This window comes from Aotus nancymaae, unplaced genomic scaffold (assembly GCF_030222135.1).
Source record: "Aotus nancymaae isolate 86718 unplaced genomic scaffold, 86718_ANA_hifiasm-v0.15.2.pri h1tg000041l, whole genome shotgun sequence".
Taxonomy (NCBI): domain Eukaryota; kingdom Metazoa; phylum Chordata; class Mammalia; order Primates; family Aotidae; genus Aotus; species Aotus nancymaae.
The window spans coordinates 38412987-38436062 of record NW_026988455.1 but is presented as its reverse complement, the minus strand read 5'-3'; the positions used below and the strand labels follow the sequence as shown (position 1 = coordinate 38436062).

General features: G+C 37.1%; 1 protein-coding gene across 15 annotated transcripts in view; it reads right to left on the bottom strand.

The window, feature by feature from the left end:
* TRPM6 (transient receptor potential cation channel subfamily M member 6) overlaps positions 1-23076 on the bottom strand; it is a 247770-nt gene that overhangs the window by 105538 nt on the left and 119156 nt on the right. For 13 of the 15 annotated variants that reach the window (XR_010337037.1, XR_010337031.1, XR_010337032.1 and 10 more), the window contains 10 exons: positions 17294-17414; positions 14290-14381; positions 12665-12723; positions 11756-11956; positions 9555-9580; positions 6060-6107; positions 4524-4589; positions 2018-2304; positions 1663-1745; positions 724-929 (listed from right to left, as the gene is read on the bottom strand). Coding sequence is in view for 1 of the 15 variants with exons in the window: in XM_012454052.3 (XP_012309475.2) it covers positions 724-929; positions 1663-1745; positions 2018-2304; positions 4524-4589; positions 6060-6107; positions 9555-9580; positions 11756-11956; positions 12665-12723; positions 14290-14381; positions 17294-17414 (1189 nt within the window). In the remaining 14 variants the exon portion in view is untranslated. The remainder of the gene's footprint in view (positions 1-723; positions 930-1662; positions 1746-2017; positions 2305-4523; positions 4590-6059; positions 6108-9554; positions 9581-11755; positions 11957-12664; positions 12724-14289; positions 14382-17293; positions 17415-23076) is intronic. The other 2 variants (XR_010337043.1, XR_010337044.1) reach the window with 1 other exon arrangement.

The following is a 23076-nucleotide window of genomic DNA, read 5'->3' as shown; positions in this document are numbered from 1 at the left end:
GGTCCTGCTTCCAGGATTAAATGAGATAACGTCTATGAAACTTCCTGTGCTAAATCTCTGATTTAAAACCAAAGCCCCAGTCAGTGAGCCTAAGGACTAAACTTTGGCCTTAATACTTATTGTGTTCTGCCTCTGCAAGGAAAGCCTGCTAAAGATACTCTGTTTTGTGCCGCAGGATTATCAGTCACATGTGAGGTGTTGATAGTGGGGAGATGTGCTGATCAAAGGCTTCCATTAAATAAGAGTGTGCTGTGTTGCCTCTCTCAGATTGTGTACTTTCATGGACTGTTATAACAAGGAACACAGCAAAGTGAGCAAGCTAAATTATAAATTGCTAAAGCAATGAGTTCAAAATCATGAAAAACACCCAGAATTCAAATGTTCCTATGCATATAAATGCATGCCGAAATATTAACATAAGACTAAGGTGAAGCCATAAAACTGGAAAATGTGTTAGAAAAATCATTCCCCATTTTGCTCAAAAATTTAGATGTCTTTAAATTTTAAACAGATAATCATCTGCCTACATTTTTCCCTCTACCTAAGTGAGAAATAACATGGCAGATTCCATGATCATCACTGTACAATGTCTCTGAAATAAATGTGCCCACCTTCCTTCAAAGCTAAACACAGCAACTCCATATATTACCCATTCTGGTTCTTGCAATATCTCTTTAAACTTTTCCTCATGCTTGTTGTATCAAGTACTACATCATCAATCACCTTGCAAATCTAAAACTAGCAGCTCTCTCCGAGTGTACTCATAGGTCCAGTGAGAGAAAGCCAACATCAGCTCCTCCAGGGTGTTGGTGGGGGTGATTTCATCACCGTTGTTGTTGTTGTACTTCCGGAACTCCCCTGTCATATACTTCTCAATGGTCAACCACTGGTTGGCTGAATGGCAATAGATTAAGAAAACTTCCAGGAACCTGTTAAGGAAAAAGAGGCCATTGACACCCCACAATACAGCAAAAGTGGAACTTACCTTACTAAACAGTCATCAGCAGGAAAGATGACCTATTATGCAGCCTCAATGCACATGCCCTTGCCCTCTCTATGAAAGGGACAGGACGCAAATATAGGGAATTTTTCTCTCCATGCTTACCCACCTCCCTTCTCTTTGAGGCAACTTTCCAACTCTTTTATAAGTGCTGGACCCAACTTTTCTTGCTGTGCTCTATAAAGTTCCTTATAAATGAAAGAATGAAGTTTTACTATAAGTTCAGCACCAAGTTATGATCTGTGCGTGTCTCAATAAATGAATGCAAGTGTATGAAGACACTCAAGTGAAAATAACAAGAGTTTATTCTTATAAAATTCCTACTTTCGATAAGATATTTGGGGAAGAGACCATGCTTACAATAAGAATATTTTTTCTGCCATAATGTCCCTGGACATTAATAATAACACCCAAGGTCTGTCTGTTTCACATAACTGAAATGTTAGATACAGCCTCTGAACCTCTTAGTTCAGTGATCAACAGGAAGGTATCCCTGGGATCTCTAATTCTCCTTTTGCCAGTCCTGAAATTATGGAAGAATCCAAAAATAAGATCATGCAGAATTTCCCCATGGATATGATTTCTCATGAGTTACGAGCTGAGAAGAGATAGATAGAAATTCCTACTTAAAATAAAGGGCCAAGGTGCCAATGTTTTCTTACCTTGGTATGTAGGGAATGGTTTGTGGTTTCATTTGGTTGAAGGTATAGATCAATTTCTGAGCAGCTCTCTGTTGCTGAATTTCCTACAAAATAGGGAGCACTGATAAAAATATTGGTTTACTGCTGTACAGCTATAACCATGAAATTACTATAGGCTACCCGAAGGTGATTTTTAGCCTTATTCAGCTCCCACGACTGCCTGTCCCAAAAGCAAAAGTCCCACAAAGCAATACTACCCCTAAAAAATAATAGGCTCCCTTTGGGTTGAAGATAATGGTCTTAGATAAGGATGCAGCCAGATCTCTTTTCTTTGACCTGTCCCTCTAGGCTATGGGTCTCTGAGTTTCAGACTTACCCTGAGGCAAAGATGAAGCACAGTGCTCTCCTGGAAGATCTTACACCATGTCCGCACAACCTCAGGAAGAAAGGACTTGACAATGAAGACCTGTCCTGGCTTCAGAATGTTATCCTCAGACCAAGTGCTGACGACTCTCATAGCTTTACGTAGGCCCCCATCCATCTCCTCTCGGGACAACACCTGGATCATTGCAGCTCTCCCACGCTGAGACCAAGAGGACACACTTTTATCAAGGTTTAAAGGGGAACTCTCCTCCAACCTGTAGACAGTTATTTCTTCTCCTGCTGCAAAGAGAAGTGAAGGCGAGGAGTTCAATAAGATTGCCATGACTGTGACATGGATAGTATCCCAACATCAATGCAGAATCAGTTCAGTTACCCAAATGACCAGAGGAGAATGGGGCTAGCAGGGAACAGAACAGAATAAGGACATGAATCTGGCCATGTTTCCATGTTATTTATTGTCTAGTAGATGTGGGGAAGGGGAGAAGGGACAAAGTATCAGAGCATATAAAAGAATTAAGCTTTTCTTACTGTAGACTATAACTGGACAAAAACAAAGTAGTAAGGACATGCTTCTTTTGCTAAAGACAAATACTTTTAAAGAGACGGTTTAATCTGATAGTGTTGTTCATTATCATCGCCCTAACGAGCCTAATTAGACATTCTCTTCTAAATGTTCTTCTCATGACATAATACAGGTTGCATATCCCTTATCCAAAATGCTTAGGAACAGAAGTGTTTCAAATTTCAGATTTTTTCACATTTTTGGAATATCTGCATATACATAATGATGTATCTTGGGGATGGGACCCAAGTCCAAACAGAAAATTTATTTCATATACACCTTATACTATAGCCTAATGGTACTTGTATATAATATTTTTTAATAATCTTGTGCATAAAACAAACTTTTGAAAGTATCTTGACTCTGACCTGTCACAAGAGGTCAGGTGTGGGAATTTTCCACTTGTGACATCATATTAGCACTCAAAAAGTTTCAGACTTTGGAGCATTTTGGATTTCAGATGGATTTCAGCTTGGATTTACTATGAGCTCAACTTGTATTAAAAATATTCTGTATATCTGCTTATGTGCTATACGTAGATCTGTGCTTTAGACCATTAAAAGAAAAAACTTCTTTTTTTCTGGGGGTGATATTAGTCCATTGAAAATGCATGGTTTAACTCAGCTGGAGTCAAACAGTGCCAAGGTCATATCCCAGAGCCTCTCCCTCCTTCATTTGTCCCTTTGGACAAGTTACTTAAAGCCTCAGTTTCCCCATCAGAAAAATGGGGATGAAAATACTATTTACATTGGGCTGCTGTAAAGATTAAATAGGCTAACATGGCTAAAGTGAATTACAACCTCAGATACAAACTCAATCCCACTTAAAGGATTTTAGACACAAAATGCTACTTAACTGCTACATAGCTTCCACTTTTAGGCTGTTGAAGAGGGAAAAACTCCTAATGAACCTAAATGCTACTAAGTCAGAGTTTAATGTTTCTTAACAAAGTAACATTATCTATACACAACTTCTGTCCAGCCCCAGCTGGTGTTCCATTTCCTCCTTACACCTTTGCTTCCTTCAAATAGTTGTTTTTGTTTTGTTTTGTATTTTTAATTAATGCTGTACTGGTTTGCCAAGAAAAGAATCCATTCCCTCACTCTTGCATCTAATTCCTCACCAATAAATACATCTAGGTAATGCTCAGTAACAACTTTCCAAATCTTTATTCTTGGTGTCCAGATAAATGCCACTGAAGAATCTTAAGAGTTCTAAATCCCTAGAGGCTTTAGAGCAGAACTACTGATTTGCAAAGCCAGCCATGGGGCCAAATGGAAGGAGAAGGCATCTGCATTAATAGTCAGAAGCAATCCTGGTCTGTCGCCAGGTGAACAGTATGAGAAGCATCAATATCAAGGACAGTTTGGGGACCCTTGCTATATTGTCAACTTGCTCATGCCTTACCCTGCCAGACAGAGAAATTTTGGTAGCTTTAGCCAGCATGAGCTTGTTTTTCTTTTCTACTCCAGACTTTTAAAACGACATTTGCAGTCTGAGGTAAGAGCAATTAGTGTACACAAAACCAAACAAACAAAAAACAATACACAAAGCATTTCTCTTCAGATGCCTGTTGGCTTACACCATATTGACATTTATCTCTTTCTCCTGTGCTTATTATAAATGGTTGGCTTGTTCTTTTCTTTCCTACTTACTTCCAGCCTTGAGTCAGTGAATGCCAGGTGCAACATTATTGCTTTCTTCCCAACTGCTGCTCATTATAGTTCTTATTCCCATAGTATTAGATTTTGTCCCTGAATGCTGACCTTGACAGTTAACAGGAGTTTCCATTTTCGAAAATGAATATCACTAAACTACAACTATTGACAAAACAAAATTTTCGGCTAAAATAATGCAACAGGGTTTCTCCTTTGATTCACTCAGATTTTATGCCTCTGTCCTGGCATAACCTCAAGAAGGTAGAAATGCTACTCACCAAACAGTTGGATTGGTGTAAATGGTATGGTCTGAGAAAGCCTCATTAAATTATTCCTTTCAATGGCTGCAAACAAAAACAGATTTTCCATTTTAAGTATGCATCAGTGGGCTGAATTTACAGAAAGCCTCTCCACATCAATATATTCACATAATGCTATTTAATTTCAAAGACCTCTTTATTTTTGCCATTATCAAAAATATAATCTATAATACTGACTTAAAAATAAACTGTGCTTTAAACAGGAAAGATATCCCAGTTTTAGAGGCATTTAATATGAGATTATGTCACATGATCTGAGGTAGGACTATCACCTCCACTCTACTGAATACCAAATCACACACTAATCCATACATATGTGGAACTTTCTTTTAAATGGCATTTTAATCTGTGGACTTTGGTTTTCCTTTCCAAAGCAAATCCAAAGCACAGTGGACTGTGGGGACACCTACTGTTCACTTTGCACAGTTCATCTTCTTTTTCCAGAGAGAGCTGAAGCCTGATTTTAATTAGAAGCAAGTGATCTGCATTTTCCTGTTAAGAGCCATAACCTAACAGCTCAGAGTCAATATGAGTTACAGTATTCCTCACTAGAGACTTTCTTAAGTTGACGGCTGGAGTCAAAATAATAGATTACTGCAGAGCTGAAAGACCCAGTTATAAGAGCCTGGATTGAGGAGTGTGGAATCCACTGCAACTCTATTCACTACAAAGGAGAATTCAGGATAAGGCAGTCTATTACTAGACCCTGAACAAATAACCTCATATAATTATAACAGTAATTACCACACCAATAAGCTTGTACTCATGTACCAACCTTTAGATTGGCAAAAGGCTTGCCGATGTATTATCTCATGCAACACTGAGAGCAATGGCCCCTAAGAAACCACCCAATGGCACAAGTCCAGTTGCTTTTATATTGCTTTGCATTTCAAAGTGTTTTCCTCTTAATTCTCAACTAGCCCTTTGGCAGACTGTTCCTCAGGAAGGGCAAGTACAATTATTCCCACTCTGAAGGAAAGACAACTGAAGCACTGTGAAGTGATGTTGCTTAAGAGAGTCGAGACCCTTGACATCTCTGTTTGATAACATCTTTGTTGAACTCACTCTGTGGGGTTGGCATTCATTTCGTGATCATACTCACTGAGGGCTCAGTGAAAGTACAAAACCCTCCCTTCAAATAACTACTTTCAGATCTGCCTTTTCCCCAGTCCAAAACATTGAGATCTCTGGTTTGGGGCTGGCTTTGAGCTTGCAAATAATTTTTAGATCTCAAGGTCATCTTTCTTCTTTGCAATTTGGAACTTGGAAATGCAAACATTTTGCAAAAATCCAAATTCTCTTAAATCTGAAAACTCGTTTTCCCAAGTCAATGGCAAGGTTAGAAATTGGAATGTTCTTTCCATCAAAGTGAACAATACCTTTCCAAGTTGGGAGCCATGTTAATAACATGAAATTCGTCAATGTTTCTGTTTACAAATGCAGAAGTACAGATGTTTAGCTCAGCTGACATGTCTATGTGCACATGCATCCTACCTGAATAATGGTGAGGCTCTTGAGGGCTTTTTAAGGAGGCTGAGATCTCTGAAATTAGAGAGAAGATTGACATTTTAATTACATGGCTGGAGATAAATACATGCTTATGAATACATTGCCTTCAAAGTTATTATTGAACAGGTTAATAAGAATAGCTTCTCGGTATTCGAAAAAGCTTGCCTAATATCTTTTAACCACATTATTGTGCATGGTATCCTGACAGTTTCCAATCATCAATGTAATATCTCCAAACATATTTATATAGGGAATTGAATAAAGACAGGTAATATTAGCTCAAAGATGTATTTCCTCTGAACCAATTACACCTCTGGGTTTCAGAAGGCACTCAGCTGCCCATCATACTTCACAACATCCCAGAAGCATGATTTTCTGAGCTCCCTACCAAGATGCAGTACCCACAGAAAGACAGTATTAATACCAAGTTATTAACAGACTACTTCACTGACCTAAAATAACAACAAAATGATGAAAACACATTAAGAGCTATATACTAGAAACAAAGAAGAGGGTGGATAATATAGCACCAAGAGATTTGTTTGGTTACACAAGGACTATGTGTTGGAAAACCTCTTCTAAGTTTAACTCATTCTCTTCTGTCTGCTCCAGTCCTAAATTACAAGGCTCTAGAGAAATCCCTTGCAACAGTTTTGCTACTTCATAAAATCAAAATTAAAGTGGAGAACTTTGGTCTCATGATAGCAACTGCTTTATATCTAGTAGAGTAAGCAGCATAATGAGCCCAGTTTTGCAGATCTGTCTGGCTTTTTGTTGCTGGATAAGGAAAGGAATGAGAATCACTTCCTTTGGGGAGTGCTGGCAAAAAGTAAGATCAGCAGAAAAGACTTCCTTTCTGAAGTCGTCAATGAAAACAAAAAGGATTCCGCTCCCACTAAGGATCATATTAGGCATGAGAGATATGGGTAAGATGTGGCTCCCACCATACAGAAAATTAAATGTATTAGAAAAGAGAGACTGGTAACTAGAATCACAATACAGTTTAAGTAATATATGTAATAAAGGGATATGCAAAGGTTTATGGAACACATTAATTCCACCTGGAAGATAGGGCCTTCATAAACCATGTGAAATGCTTAAATGCATTTCACTTAAACCACGTGAAATGAGTATCAGTCTGATAAAGCTGAGTTTCAGTTCTGGCTTCATTAGTTAAGGAGCTGTGAGACCATATTCGTATTCATTCATTATACATTTATTGAATACCTACTATATGCCAGGCTCTGGTCTATGCTCAAGAGGAAGAGCAGTAATCAAAACAGTTAAGTCTCTGGTTACATTCTAGTCAAGGAAAATAGACAATAAATATATAGTGCATATAGTAGTGTGTCTGCCTGTGTGTGTGTGTGTGTGTGTGTGTGTGTGTGTACACATCAACTTAAGAGACTTAGAAAGCATGGGGAATAGGAAAGTTGCTGTTTGATATAGGATGGTTAGGCAAAGCCTCTTTCATAATGTGAAATTTGAGCACAGAGTTGAAGGAAGAGAGGGAGCAGCAATGTGAATAAATGAAGAGTATTCCAGTGATAGGTATCAGCAAGTGCAAATTCCCTGGGGCAGGTTCATGCTTGTCATGTTTAAGGAGGAGAGTGTAGCCACAGTGAAATGCACTGAGAGAAATGCGGTTGGAGGGTGGCTGGAAAGCAGAACAATAAGGTATTGTAGACTGTTTTTGAACTTTGCTTTTGCCAAGTGAGGAAGAACATCATTTGAGCAAGAGTGACTCAGTTCAATTTTCAGTTTAAAATGATTATTCTGGCTGTTTCTGGAAAAAGACTATTAGAGAGCAATAGTTTAGAGGCCATACTATAATCCAATGAAGAGATTATGATTGCTTAAAAATGGTGTTATATGGAAGTAGCAACATGGATCAGATTCTTGATATATTTTGAAAGGTTTACTGATAGATGGGATGTAGGGATGTGAAAAAATGGAAGACAAGTATGATTGCAAGACTTTAGCTTCAGGAACTGGGAGGACAGAGTTGCCATTTCCTAAGATAAGGACAATGTTGGAACATTTTGTTTGGGATACCTTTTAGACCTCCACATGGAGGTGTTACTATGTGGGCAGTCATATTCTGCAAGGCAGAAATAATGAATGAAAGGTATCATGACTATGGGCCTGGAAATTTGGATTGAGATCAAGCTTTCAAGAGCATTGAGGAAAAACTCAGGGGTTTTCAGTCTATCTTTGGGTAACAGGGAGCCATTGAAGGCTTCTACTTAAGTGATGATTTATCATTCATAAAGATAATTCTGATAGGAACATATGAAAGTTTAAAAGGAGAGAAACCAATCAGAATGTTAAGACAAACTCAAGGGCAAATAAAGTATACACTTTTTGTTTCGAGAAATAAATGATGGTAGTTTTAAGGCAGGAGCAATAGTGTAGACCAAACAGATGGCTTTGAAGATGTAGGGGTGGGGAGTGGCGGCAGAGGGACAGAGTTAGAAGGCAAGGTTAACGGCTAAGAGCAATGGGGTGAGGAGGAGATTGTAAATGACTAAAATTTCTAGCTTGCATGAAGGAAGAGGCTCTCAGAAAGACCAAAAGTAAGTCAACAAAGAAGTAGAACATCCAAAGAAGAAAAGCCTCAAGGAAACATAGAAAAAAGCGGGTGCCATAAAGGAAAAATGGTCAATACCGAATGCCGTGAGTTCAATGAGAACTGAGAAGAGTCATGTGAGTCAGCAGTTGTAGTGGAGTTTCAGGAAGTGGTGGGGCACACCCCATGGGCTGAAGATCAAATGTTAATTGCTTTTTCTATTAATTTGGAGGTGGCTGCTTGAAAGCTAGCTAAATCAAGAAAAAGACTATTTTTTATTTTGTATAGAAAACAACCTAAGTTTGTTAGTAGGCTGAGGAGAAGGAATCGACTGCAAAGGGGTTCCTGGAAACCCAAGAAAATGTGATGGAACAAGAACACAGAAGATGAAGGTGCCTTTACATCAAGGGCTCAAGAATATGGAAAGGAATTTGTAAATTGTAGTGAAGTTTGAGAGTAACTATAGTGGCTTTATCAGGGAGCTGTCTCACATGACCTAGTCCTATTTAGCCGTTTGGCGCCCCAGATCTTACTAAAACCATACAGGAAAAGGCATCCACATAACAATCTCATAAATGGATCTTAATGAGCAATGTGTGAAAAAACAAAAGGACAGTAAGAATTGGTGAGAGGTAAAAATGAGCTCAGTGGTTATACCCTCATTCGCACAGAAAATGGGGAAGTAACAGTCAGAAACAGGTCATTCAAAAAGTTTTAAACCAGACATCAATCCCAATTTGTCTGAAGAAAGATATTCAACTTTCTACTCTTCTACTGAACTTTCTATATTGCATGGTAGACAAAAATCATAAATACAACTTCAAGAATGACAAAAATATCAGCAGGACAATGAACCTCAGCATTAAAAGGATGAAAAAATAAAAATAAAATGTTTAAATAGAAAAACTTACTGTCAACTCCATTTGAACTTTTCAGCCTGTTTGAAAAAAATGAAGTTGTTTAGATCTTACAATGATCAAAAAAAGGAAACAGCACGTGAAACAGTTACAACACAGAGTATGTATTTTATATACATGTAAAATACATGCATGGTCATGCGCTACATAATGATGTTTTGGTCAATGACAGACAGCATATATTACAATGGTCACATAGATTATTTATTTATTTATTATTTATTTATTTATTGAGATGGAGTCTCTGTTGTCCAGGCTGGAGTGCAGTGGTATGATCTCAGCTCACTGCAACCTCTGCCTCCTGGGTTCAAGTAATTATTCTGTCTCAGTCTCCCGAGTAGCTGGGACTACAGGCGCCCACCACCATGCCCGGCTAATTTTTTGGGTTTTTTTTGGTTTTTTTTTTGTTTTTAGTAGAGACAGGGTTTCACCATATTGGTCAGGCTGGACTCAAACTCCTGACCTCAGGTGATCTGCCCACCTTGGCCTCCCAAAGTGCTGTGATTACAGGCGTGAGCCACTGTGCCCAGCCCAGCCCATAGATTATAATGGAGCTGAAAAAATTCTGAATACCTAGGGATGTCTTAGCCGTCATAATGTCACAGCGTAATGCATTACTTACATGTCTGTGATTATGCTGGTGTAAATAAGCCTGCTGTGCTGCCAGTCAGATAAAAATATAGCACATACAACTATGTACAGTACATAATACTTGATGATCATGATGGATGACTATGTTACTGGTTTATGTATTTATTATACTATGCTCTTTTTCATTCTTTTAGCATGTACTCCTTCTACTTTTCTTTTTAAGTTAACTGTAAACAGCCTCTAGCAGGTCTTTCAGGAGGTACCCAGAAGAAGGCATTGTTATCATAGGAGGTGATGGCTCCATGCATGTTCTTGCCCCTGAAGACCTTCCAGTGGGACAAGATATGGAGGCAGGAGACAGTGATATTGATGACAGCGACCCCGTGTAGGCCTAGCCTAATGTGTGTAATTGTGTCTTCATATTTTTTCTTAAGAAGTAAAAATAAATAAATAAAAAATTTAAAAACAGAAAAAGCCTTCTAGAATAAGAATATAAAAAACATTTTTGTACAGCAATACAATGTATTTGTGTTTTAAGCTAAGTGTTATTGTGAAAGAGTCAAAAAGAATTTTAAAAATTTAAAGTTTATAAAGTTAAAAAGTTACAGTAAAGCTAAGGTTAATTGATTATTTAAAAAAAGAAAAAAATGTCTAAATTTAGTGTAGCCTAAGTGTACATATGAAGTCTCTGGTCATGTAGAGTAATGTCTTAGGCCTTCACATTCTTTCACCACTCATCCACTCTGACACCCAGAGCAAGCTTCTAGTCCAGCGAGCTCCATTCATTGTAAGCATCCTGTATGGGTGCACCATTTTTTATCTTTTATACTGTATTTTTACTGTACCTTTTTTGTGTTTAGATGAACAAATACCATTGCTTACAGTAGTCAGTACAGTAACATGCTGTACAGGTTTGTAGCCTAGGAACAATAAGCTAGACTTCGTAGCCTAGGTGTGTAGGAGGCTAGACCACCTAGGTTTGTGTAAATGTACTCTATATTTATGCAACGATGAAATCACCTAATGACACTTCTCAGAATGTATCCCTGTTAATTGATGCATGACTATATATATTTTGAAAGAGAATTATTAGTTACATCTAATCCCTATCTTATCAATAAAGTTTTCAGCCCTGCAAGTGTTTTTATAGAAAAACGAGCACCAGATATGTTTGTAAGTCATTTACTGTGTATACCCTAAGCTAATTGAAAAGCAGTTGTTGTTTTTTTTAATTAGCTATGTGATCACACAATATATATAAGATGTAACTGTGTTTGTGTTGTTCTGGATCAATTAAACTGAAGGGTTCCTGAACTATGCAAAGCAGATGCCTACAAATGAGTCTGTGAATGTCTCTGGACAAGCCTACAAATCAGTTTCATTAGCCCACGTGGCCCCTAAATGTTCACAGGCTGAAATTAGTTCTCTTTAAATTGCTACTTGCCCTGCTCAAATGCACAGGTGGCCACAGGCAAGTCTGAATAAATACATTCAAAGAATATCTTCAGTATTTAAGGTCCTTAAGGAAGAAAGTACAATTACGATTATTGCTTAATTTCATGCTGCAATAACCCACTACTCTGTATGAACACAAACTACCGAACCTTCGGGAGAAGAAAGTCATGTGTCCTTTAAGTCTGGAGGCAGGCTTGCACAGGGTCCATGATGGGAACTCTTGAGAAAGACCATCTCTAATAGAGTTGACTGCAAACTGAAAGTCGCCTTCTACCTCCTGGGTATCAATTGGCACTTCCATAGAGAAGATGGTTTTGAATTCTACCTGTATTAATAATTTGATGATGCAACTAGAAAATTCCAAAAAATACTACAAATTAAATAGAATAATCTTTGCTTGGTTTGTCTTCAAATTTTATTTCTCTAAATATATATTAATAAAATTCCAGGAGGATACTCAAGTCTATAACCATGTGAGTTCTCTATTCTTTCTCTCTCCATCCTGACTTCCTCTCCCTCTCTGTCTCAGTCTTTCTCAGTTACTACATTAATGAGTAGGATGTTACTGAGAAACCAAAAATTAAAAAGATATGCCTTATAAACTGAAAGGAAAAAATTTAAGGAAAAGATAATTATTTTTAAAATTAAAGAATAAATGTAATCAGGTGTTCAGTCTAAGTCTGTTTCTTTAAGCAAGATAGATTTATTTCTACTCTTTTATGCAAATTCATAATCTTATCTATCCAAAAAGATATGATAATCATTATTCCATGTGTGTTTTGACACTGAAAAGGCAATTGTTTAATTTATTGTAGGAGTATGTGTTTCATTATATTCTTAAAAGGCACTCAGGTGAGATCTTGTTGCCAGAAACAGGAAAACTTGGAGAAGAAATCATTTTCATTCTGCTAACAAAAGAAAAATATTGTCATTTGACACACACTTCTTTTTTCTCCCTTTCTAACTAAATTAAACTTTTGTTCCTAACCAAGTTGGAAAAAAAAAAAAAAAAAGAAGAAGCCAAAGACTTTTAAAAATAAACATTTGGAAATACTCACAAGGAGTTCCTATTGAGGGTGGTGCTCCTGGAATTCCACAAAGAGTTTTTGCTGAGATCCTGAGCAGAAGGGAAAGGCCATTATGTGTGTGCTCAACATAGCCCCACCCCAAGTTTCCAGGAATGCCTCTGCCAAACACACTCCTTGGAGGACATTTCATTTTTCTTCATCTACCTCAATATTCTTCTTTTAAAACACATGCTAAACCCAAGCTAGAAAGACACATAATGTTAGTGCAACATCAGAGCAACTCCGTGTGTTGATGAACTTTAACAGAATGAAATTACCCTTAAGGAGATATCAAAGAGAAAATGTAATAGATGAAATTTTTTACAGACCAAACATAGAAAATGAGGACTTGACATATACAATCAGTTAATCAGGGCTGAACATACACAATCAGCTAATGACATGAGAGAAAGAATGAAGGTACAAGTTGACAGACAACACAGATCATCACATTGCTATGTCTTATCATCAAAAGATTATCATCTCAGGTGATGATAATTATTTAAAAATAACATTATCTTGGATTTACCTCATTCAACTTCCTATTCAAATTCAATTATTTCCTGAGACCTAGTATACTATAGGCATGACTCTAGGTAGGCATTTTCATAGTTGTTGTTTTTGCTGTCCACTAGCAATAATCTCATAAGGATGGCATTAGTCTCACTTTAGCGATACAGCTAATGAAGCTCACAGGTTAACTGATGTACATAGCTTTTAAACATAGAAAGTGGCAGAGCCAGAATCTGAACACAGGTCCCTGCTTCCAATTATCCTCAAGTAGTCTGACACTTTACTTTGAAAATCTTTTACAGATCCTATTCCTACAAGAATATCTAAGGTTGTTAGTATACATCCATAAAGGTCATGTCTCAACCGTTCTCAAGTTCAAATAGACAATATTTAAACAAAGACTTAAAATTTGGTTTCTTGGGTTAAGCTAACTATTCAAAGTCCCCACGTGGTGTATGGCACTAAAACAAGGCACGTATTTTTAGATGGCAAGAAAAACAGACTGCAAAACCAGAGAATCTCAGCATTGAAGAAGCACTAAGGGTCCTATACCCTGCAAGGTTTGAATCCCCTCCATCAAGCCTGCAAAGAGGTTTGTTCAGCCTATGCTTGACTGATCGCACTAGTGAGGGACTCACTACTTCCAGAAATAAATCATTCCATGCTTGGAAAGCTCCAATTGCTAAAAATTTCTTCTCAGATTGGGCTGAAATCTGTCTCCCAGTAGCTTCTATATGTTGATTCTAGATCTACCTCTCAAAAGTGTTTAGAAAATAGCTTATTTTTCTTCCATACGACAACTTTCATGTATTTGAAAACAGTTTCAAAAACTCCTGAATTCTTTCTCTCTCACACCAAATATCCCCAGGATAAATTATTGAGCAGATAGGTAAATTGCATAAAGAAGAATGTCAGAGAAAGAATAATGTGGAGAGGACTGAAGAAATAGAACAGGAATTCAACTGAGCGTAGCTTCAAAACAAAGATTAAACAGAATGCCAATAAAAGGTAGAAGCCAATTAAGGGACATAAAGGTAAAATGGGCATAGTCAAGAGAAGCATTGCATGCTCAAATTTTTTTTTAACTACTAAAATATTTTTACCTCTTGAGACTGCTTTAGGTGATCACTGACTTGTACAGCACATTGTCCAATGTCTTTAATTTTCATTTTCTGATGTATATAAGGTTCTACACCTTGTAAAGAGGAAGAGAAAGATTAGAAAATACATGAAAATGTGTTACATTCAAATCATAGCTCCCAAATAGAAAAATCTGAACACAGTACATTCATTTAAACTTGGATATAGTTTTCTCTTTCTGTTTTTAGCAAGTTTTACCAAGTTTCCTTTATCCCTTTTTTCCTCAAGAGGTTGAAAACTATATATTCTATTTCTATTCTTCTACAGTTACTTTCACATTTATAACAACTTACACTTCTCTATTGAAGTCAAGAATTAAATGATCTGTCCTCTTATAAGACAACACCTTTACTAATTTTTCATATTTACATTCTCCTGCACACTATTGTACATGCTTTATTTAAAATATGTGAAATTTAATTCCATTCCTAGTCTAGTTAGGAACCCTTCCTTAGCAACTGCACCAAACATCATAGTAGGCTACTTAAAAAGAACAAAAACAAAAGAATGATAGGGGCCAGGTGTGGTGGCTCACACCTGTAATCCCAGCACTTTGGGAGGCCGAGATGGGCAGATCACCTGAGGTCAGGAGTTCGAGACCAGCCTGCCCTACATGGAGAAACCCTGTCTCTACTAAAAATATAAAAATGAGCTGTGTATGGTGGCGCATACCTGTAATCCCAGCTACTTGAGAGGGAGGAGAATCGCTTGAACCCTGGAGGCAGAGGTAGCAGTGAGCTGAGATCATGCCACTGCACTCCAGCCTGGGCAACAGAGTGAGACTCTGTCTCAAAAAAAAAGAATGATAGAAAGGAATGCCATCAAATAAATAGATTTAATTTTTAGCCTTTTCTTAAAAAGGATAATGAGGATCATTACTGTTATTCTTTTTGTAGCTGGTACCTACAGAGTTACTGCATAGAGTAGATGCATAATAAATATTTAATGAATACTTGGTTGCATTTTTCCCTAATCATTTTGTGTGGGGAAAAAAAAGTATACAAGAAGTGTAAAAAATATTATATGACGGCCAAGTGGAGTGGCTGGCTCATGCCTGTAATCTCAGCACTTTAGGAGGTCAAGAAAGGAGCATCACTTGAGAGGACAGGAGTTTGAGATCAGCCTGGATAACATAGTGAGACCCCCATCTCTACAAAAAATAAACATAATTAGTCAGGCATGGTGGCACACGCTATAGTCCCAGGTACTCGGGAGGCTGAGGTGGAAGGATCATTTAAGCCAAGGAGGTCAAGGCTGCAGTGAGCTGTGATTGCGAAACTATACTCCAGCTTGGGTGACAGAGCCAGATCCTGTCTTTAAAATAACAGAGAGAGAGAGAATGCTACCTGACAGGGCATCTGCCTATCCACAAACTTTTATTTTTTTAATTCATTTTCAATTATTAACTCAGACACATTTCAAAAAAATAAGCTTCTCAACTCTGGATGTGGTTCAAGGAAGACAGTGGGCCTCATTACCCACTCAGATTAGCCAGGCACTCGGATCAGCCTATTTTCCTAGCCTTACCTCCCTCTCTGATCATCTGACTTAATGAGATTTTTTTCCCAGAAACCTCGTGCCACTTGCATCTCTCTCTGTTTGAAACTCATTGGAAAGAATATAAATAATTTAAGAATGATACATCATATCCTAAACATAAATTATACTATTTATTAAAAATATAATACATAATATATATAATATAAATGCATGACATTTATAAATAAAATGAATCTATTTATAATTGGTCCTGGAATCATGTCTTTAGGTGTGGGATTTGATTTATTCAAATTTATGGTCTCTAGTAAACAGTGTGATTAAAGTCAAGGCAATTAAGCTCTCAAGCTATATCTATAAATTGAGGGGGGTACTGACTAATTTAATTTCTAATGTCTCTTTCAGCTTAGAGTCCACTTGATTCTTGGTGACTTAACAGACAACTGAGTATTTTTAAACATAAAATCAAGGTTTCTCCACCTTAGCAATCACATTTTGGGCTGGCTAATTGTCATGAGGACCTATCCTGTGCGTTGAAGGCATTTAACAGCATCTCTGGTCTCTACTCACTGGGCAGCAAGAACGTTCCCACCACTTGAGTTATGACAACAAAAATATCTCCAGACACTGCCAATTGTCCCATGGAAAAAGTGAGGAGAACTTATAAAATCACCCCTTGGATGAGAACCACTGACCATGAGAGCAAGCAGATTTTTAGAGAAGTGTAACAGCATAAATTTCAATACAAAGTCTATTTGCACCTTAAGTTTAGTAAATATTTTTAAAGCCTTATGACTCCTTAATCACTTAGTCCTTTCAGTTTAAAAATTGGTAAAGGTCTCTTATCTAATGCAAGAAGTCCAAAGTTCTGATCGTTGCTATCTTTTCTGTTCACAATCTGCCCTCATCTTACCTGTCCATACCTATTTCACCGTCCATGCCTAGCTCATAGTATTCATTCCTAGCTAGTTGATTCATCTTCTCTCCTCTACAAATACCATTATTAAGCTTAAGAGATAATTGCCCACAGAATAAACACTAAATGAATTCTGTGTGGCAGTCCACATCAGTGTCACATGTATTTTAAGAATTTATAAAATTAAAAAGAAAAAAACATTAAAAAGAAAAAGAAAAAAAAGAATTTATAAAATTAGACAATCCCCTACCCATAAATCAGACTAAATGAATGCTGTCTGGATAAAACACTCTTGAGTCAGGTTCAACAGCTTTGAATATAAGAGACTACCTAAATCTTAATTTTTCTTTTCTAGAGTTCTTTAGGCAAATAAAATGTCCCTTTCATAAAAATTAAAAACAGAAAAATGCTATTTTCCTTAAAAAGTGTAGCCACCTTCTCTTTCCCTCATCTCCATGTGAAAGAACAGGAGGGGCCACCAATGGTCTAAAGACTGTACCCTGAGAAAACTCCACCAGGCTTTTTTGGGATCCAAGACTGTAGATGTTACATACTTGTCTGACTTAATTTGGACACTGTGAGCCAGTTCTGGCTGTATCCCTCTTCAGAGATGCTGTTTTCTCCTGGCTCTGGATTCAATTGGTCATTCTGAGAGCAGGCATTGACTGTTATGATCTGGAGAGAAAGACACTTGTTAGAATTCAGTGACATTAATTCAAAAGCACTATGAATCACACTAATAGAAGCACCACGGTGAAGGGCAGTGTCTGTTAACACTGGCTGCATATTACAATTGCCTGGGAAGTGCTGACAAATCCCATCCCTTAGGCTGGCAGGACACAAGCATCCATGTGATTTCTCTTTGCAGTCATGGTGTCTTGGTTCTTAATCTTGAGTGTACATCAGAATCACCCAGGGTTTGGGGGTGGGGTTAAGCCACAGGTCACTGGGTCCCGCCCCGGAATCTCTGATGCAGCAGGACTGGAACAAGGGAGAATTTGAATCTCTAAAAAGTTCCCAGGTGATGCTCATGCTGCTAATAGGAGATCATATTTTGAGAAAAGGTTAGAATCCAAAGAATTTGTGTTGGAATTCTAGCTCTGTCATTTAGAAGCAATGTGAATTTGGTTTCTTACTTAATGTCTCTGAGCACCTTTCCTTCATTAATAAAATAATAGACAGCCAATAATATGACTGCCCCATACATTTCTGAGGTGTAGAACAAGTGAGGTAAATTGGTAAATAAAAAGCAATAAACAAATATAAGCTTGAATTACTGAGTTCAGTTGCAATTTCTAGTTGAACTCTGGACATCTGAACTATTCCAAAAATAAATCTACTTAAGTGCATATTTCTTGGGATTCCAGAAACTCATGGCATTTTCCCTGAAAGAATAGCCTTCCTTAACTCTCCCCTAAAAGATGGTTTTACGTAATTGTCTCAATACTAATCTCTTTGCTGCTGCTTCTCATTCTAAAAAAGGGCAGAGGTATTTTTTTAATGCATCCAGATTATTATTTGGAAAAATAAGTGTAAAAAATTTTTAAATAAGGCAGAGCATTAAGATCATGAAAGGTGAATTCTTACAGAATTGCTACTTCAGATCTAAAACTTCGTAACGATATATAAAAAGACTCACTGAATGAAAATGAAGACAACACATCAAAATTTAGGAAAGAGCTAAAACAGTGCTTAAAGAGAATTTTATAGCACAAAATGACTACATTAGAAAAGAAGGTCAGGCCCAGTGGCTCACACCTGTAATCCCAGCAGTTTAGGAGGCTCAAGCAGGTGAATAGCTTGAGCTTAGGAGTTTAAGAACCAGCCTGGACAACATGACAAAACCCCATCTCTACACATACAAAAAAAAATACAAAAATTATCCAGGTGTGATGGCACACCTGTGTTCCCAGGTACTCAGGGGGCTGAGGTGGGAATATCACTTGAGACTGGGAGACAGAGGTTGCAATGAGCTGAGATCACAGAACCGCAGTCCAGTCTGTGTGACAGAGTGAAACTCTGTCCCAAAAAAAAAAAAAAAATTAAGAAGGAAGTCTCAAATCAATGACCAAAGTTTCTACCTTAACAAACTAGAGGCCAGCACAGTGGTTCACACCTGTAATCTCAGTACTTTGGCAGTCCAAGGCAGGCAGATCACCTGAGGTCAGGAGTTCGAGACTAGTCTGGCCAAAATGGAAAAACCCCAACTCTACTGAAAGTACAAAAGTTAGACGGGTGTGATTGCATGTGCCTGTAGTCTCAGCTACTTGGGAGGCTGAGGTAGGAGAATCGTTTGAACCCAGGAGGCGGAGGATGCAGTGAGCCAACATTGCACCACTATACTCCAGCCTGCATGATAGAGAGAGACTTTGTCTCAATAAAAAAATAAAAAAAAATAGAAATAGAAGAGCAAAGTTAAAACCAAAATAAACAGAACAAAAGAAATAATAAAGATATGAGCAAGCATGAATGAAACAGAAATCACAGGCTCGGTGCAGTAGCTCATATCTATAATCTCAGAACTTTGGGAGGCTGAGGCAGGCAGATCACTTGAGCTCAGGAGTCCGAGACTAGCCTGGCCAACATGTCAAAACCCTGTCTCTACTAAAATCACAAAAATCAGCTGGGCGTGGTCATGCAGGCCTGTAATCCCAGCTACTCAGGAGGTTGAGGCAGGAGAATCGCTTGAACCTAGGAGGTGGAGGTTACAGAGAGCCGAGATTGCACCATTGCACTCTAACCTGGGCAACAGAGCGAGACCCTATCTCAAAAAAACACAAAAAGAAGAAAAGGAAAGAAAAAGTAGAGAAGAAAAGAAAAGAAAAAGAAGAAAGGAGAGAAGAGAAGATCAGAGAAAATCAGAGAAAAATCAGTGAAAACAAGAGCCGGTTCTTTGAGATGATCAATAAAACGGATAAACCTATAGCAAGACTGATTATGAAACAGAGAGAAAACCCAAAGTTAAAATGTTAGGAGTAGGCCAAGCATGTGGCTCACGCCTGTAATCCCAGCACTTGGGAGGCAGAGGTGGGAGGGTCACCTGAGGTCAGGAGTTCAAGACCAGCCTGGCCAACATAATCAAACCCCATCTCTACTAAAAATACAAAATAAGCCAGGCATGTTGGTGCACACCTGTAATCCCAGCTACTCAGGAGGCTGAGGTGGGAGAATGGCTTGAACCTGGGAGACGGAAGTTGCAGTGAGCCAAGATTGTGCCACTGCACTCCAGTCTGGGCGACAGAGCAAGACTCCATCTCAAAAATAAATAAATGAATAAATAAAATAAAATGTTAGGAACAAAATAAGTGATGTCACTCACCACAGATCTCAAAGACAACAAATGGATAATAAGAGAAGATTATGAACATTATGCCAATACATTAAACAACTTAAACAAAATGAGCAAATTCTTTCACATACACAAACAAGGCTCATTCAAGAAGAATTACATAACTAAATAGCTCTATATCTATTACAGAAATTGAATTTGTAGTTAAAAGTTTTCCCACAAAGATGGTTTTATTGGTTAATTCTACTGAATACTTCATACTGAAATAATATCAATTCCTTACAAATTCACCCAGAAAACTGAAGAGGAGGGAATACTTCCCAACTCAGCAAATAAACTAAGCATCATCCTGATCCCAAAACCAGACAAAGATATCACAATAAAAGTGAACTAAAGACAACTATCCCTCAATAATTCAAGTGCAAAAAATAAATCTTATCAAAATTTAGCAAAATGAATACAATATGAAAAAAATACATCATAACCAAGTGAGGTTCACCCCAGCAAGGTCAATTTAATATTCTAAGAATTAATTCTAACATTATAAAATTAATGAATGAAATTCACTGTAAAATAACACAATCAAAACGAGAAATATCTGATCACCTAAGTAGATACAGAAAAAGCATTTGACAAATGTTAATATTCATGAATGATAAAAATTCTCTGAAAACTAAAAACAGAAGGAAAGTTTTCAGTCTGATAAAGGGCATCTATAGAAAAAACCTGTAGCTAACCTCATTCTTAATGATAAAGGATTACATGCTTTTCCCCTAAAAAGAGATACAGGAAAAGATAATCTGCTTTTACCACCTCTAGTCAAAATTATACCAGAGGTTCTGGCCAGTGTAACCAGGCAAGAAAAGAAAATGCAACATGTCCAGATTGAAAAGGAAGAAGTAAAGCCTACGTTTGTAGATGACACGGTCAGGTATAGAGAAAATTCTAAAGAAGCTACACAAAAATTACTCAAGTAAGGAAGTTTAGCAAGGTTGCAAAATATAAGATCAATATTAAAAAAACTTCTATATACCATAAACAATCAGATATCAAAATTGTTAACTAATTGCAGTTATAATAAAATTCAAAAATATGAAATACTTGGGGATACATTTAACAAAATATGTGCAAGATCTGTACCCTAAAGACTATAAAACATTGTTTCAAGAAATCAAAGAAGACCTAAATGGAGAAATATATCATGTTCACGAGTCAGAAGACTCATTATTGTTAAGATGTCAACTTTTCCCAAATCGACATATAGATTTATGGCAATTCTATTCATAATCCCAGCCCACTTCTCTATAAAAACTGACAAGCTGATTCTAAATTTACATGGAAATGCAAAGAACACAAAATAACCAAACTTCTTGAAAAAGAAAAAAAATTGGCCTTTAATATATGACTCAAGACTTATTATAAAGTTGTATTCAAGATAGCATAATATTGCCATAGAGATAGAAATTGATCCATACATATTGTGATCCATATGGTCAATTAATTTTTGACAAAGATGTCAAGGTAACTCAGTAGAAAAAAAGACATATTTTATTATTGTTAATACGGTCAAGAACAGAATTGAAAAAGATACCTTTTTACCAAAAAATGGTAGAAAATTTTGATATTCATATTCAAGAAAGAGAGAGAGCAGAGGGAACTCAATTCTTAGCTATTATCATATATAAAAATCACCTCAAAATGGATTATAGCCCTACATGCAAGAACTAAAACTATAAAATTCCTAGAAGGAAACATGAGAAAAAAATCTTAGTGATCTTTGCAAAATTACTTTAAATGTGATACAAAAATCATAGACTATAAAAGAAAAGAATCAAACCCTTGACTTCATCGAAAAAAAAATATGACTTCAAAGGACATTTACGAAAATTAAATGGCAAGTCACCGAGACGAAATATTTGCAAAAACATCTACTCAACCAAGGATTTATTTCTAAAATCCATTTTAAAACACTCACAACTTCATAATAAGACAGCAACCCAATTTTTTAAATGGGCAAAGATCTGAACAAACATGTCACCAAAAACGAGACATACCATCACGCACCACATAACAATATTTTAGTCAATGACTGACAGACCACTAATACTATGGTGATCCCATAAGATTATAACACAACTGAAAAATGCCTGTCGCCTACTGATGTGATAGCTGTGATAACATTGTAGCAAATTTTGCTTTTTATAAATTTAGTGTAGCCTAAGTATATGATGTTTACAGAGTCTACAGTAGTGTACAGTAATGTCCTAGGCCTTTGCATTCACTCACCCATCACTCGCTGACACTCCTAGAGCAACCTCCAGTCCTGCAAGTAAGTGCTCTATACAGGTGTACCAATTTTTATCTATTATACTGTACTTTTACTGACTCTTGCTCTATTTAGATACACTTAGATACCCAAATACTTACCATTGTGTTACAATTACCTAAAGTGTTCAGTACAGTAACATGCTGTACAGATTTATAGCCTAGGAGCAACAGACTATATCATACAGCCTAGGCATGTGGTAGGTTAGACCATCTAGGTTGTGTAAGTACATTCCATGATGTTTGTGCCATGATGAAATCACCTAATGACATATTTCTCAGAACGTATCCCCATCATTAAGTGATGCATGACTATACAGATGGCAAATAAACAAATGAAAAGATGCCTAGCAGCATTCGTCACTATGGAAATACACATGAAACCATACTATGAGATACCACTATGCATTCACTAATATGGCTAAAACTTAAAAGATTGAGCATACTGGATTGGTGAGTGCTATGATTTGAATGTTCCTTCCAAAACTCATGTTAAAACTTAATTTCCAATGTAATCATATTAAGAAATAGAGCCTTTAAGAGGTGACTGGCTCATGAGGGCTCTCTCTGCCTCATGAATAGATTAATTCATTCATGTGTTAATGAATTAATGGATTATGGAGGGGATGGGTTATTTATCATGAGAGTGGATCTGTTAGAGAAGCTTGTTTGGCTTCTCAGGAGCCCCCTTGCCATGTGATGCCCTGTGCCACCTAGGACTCT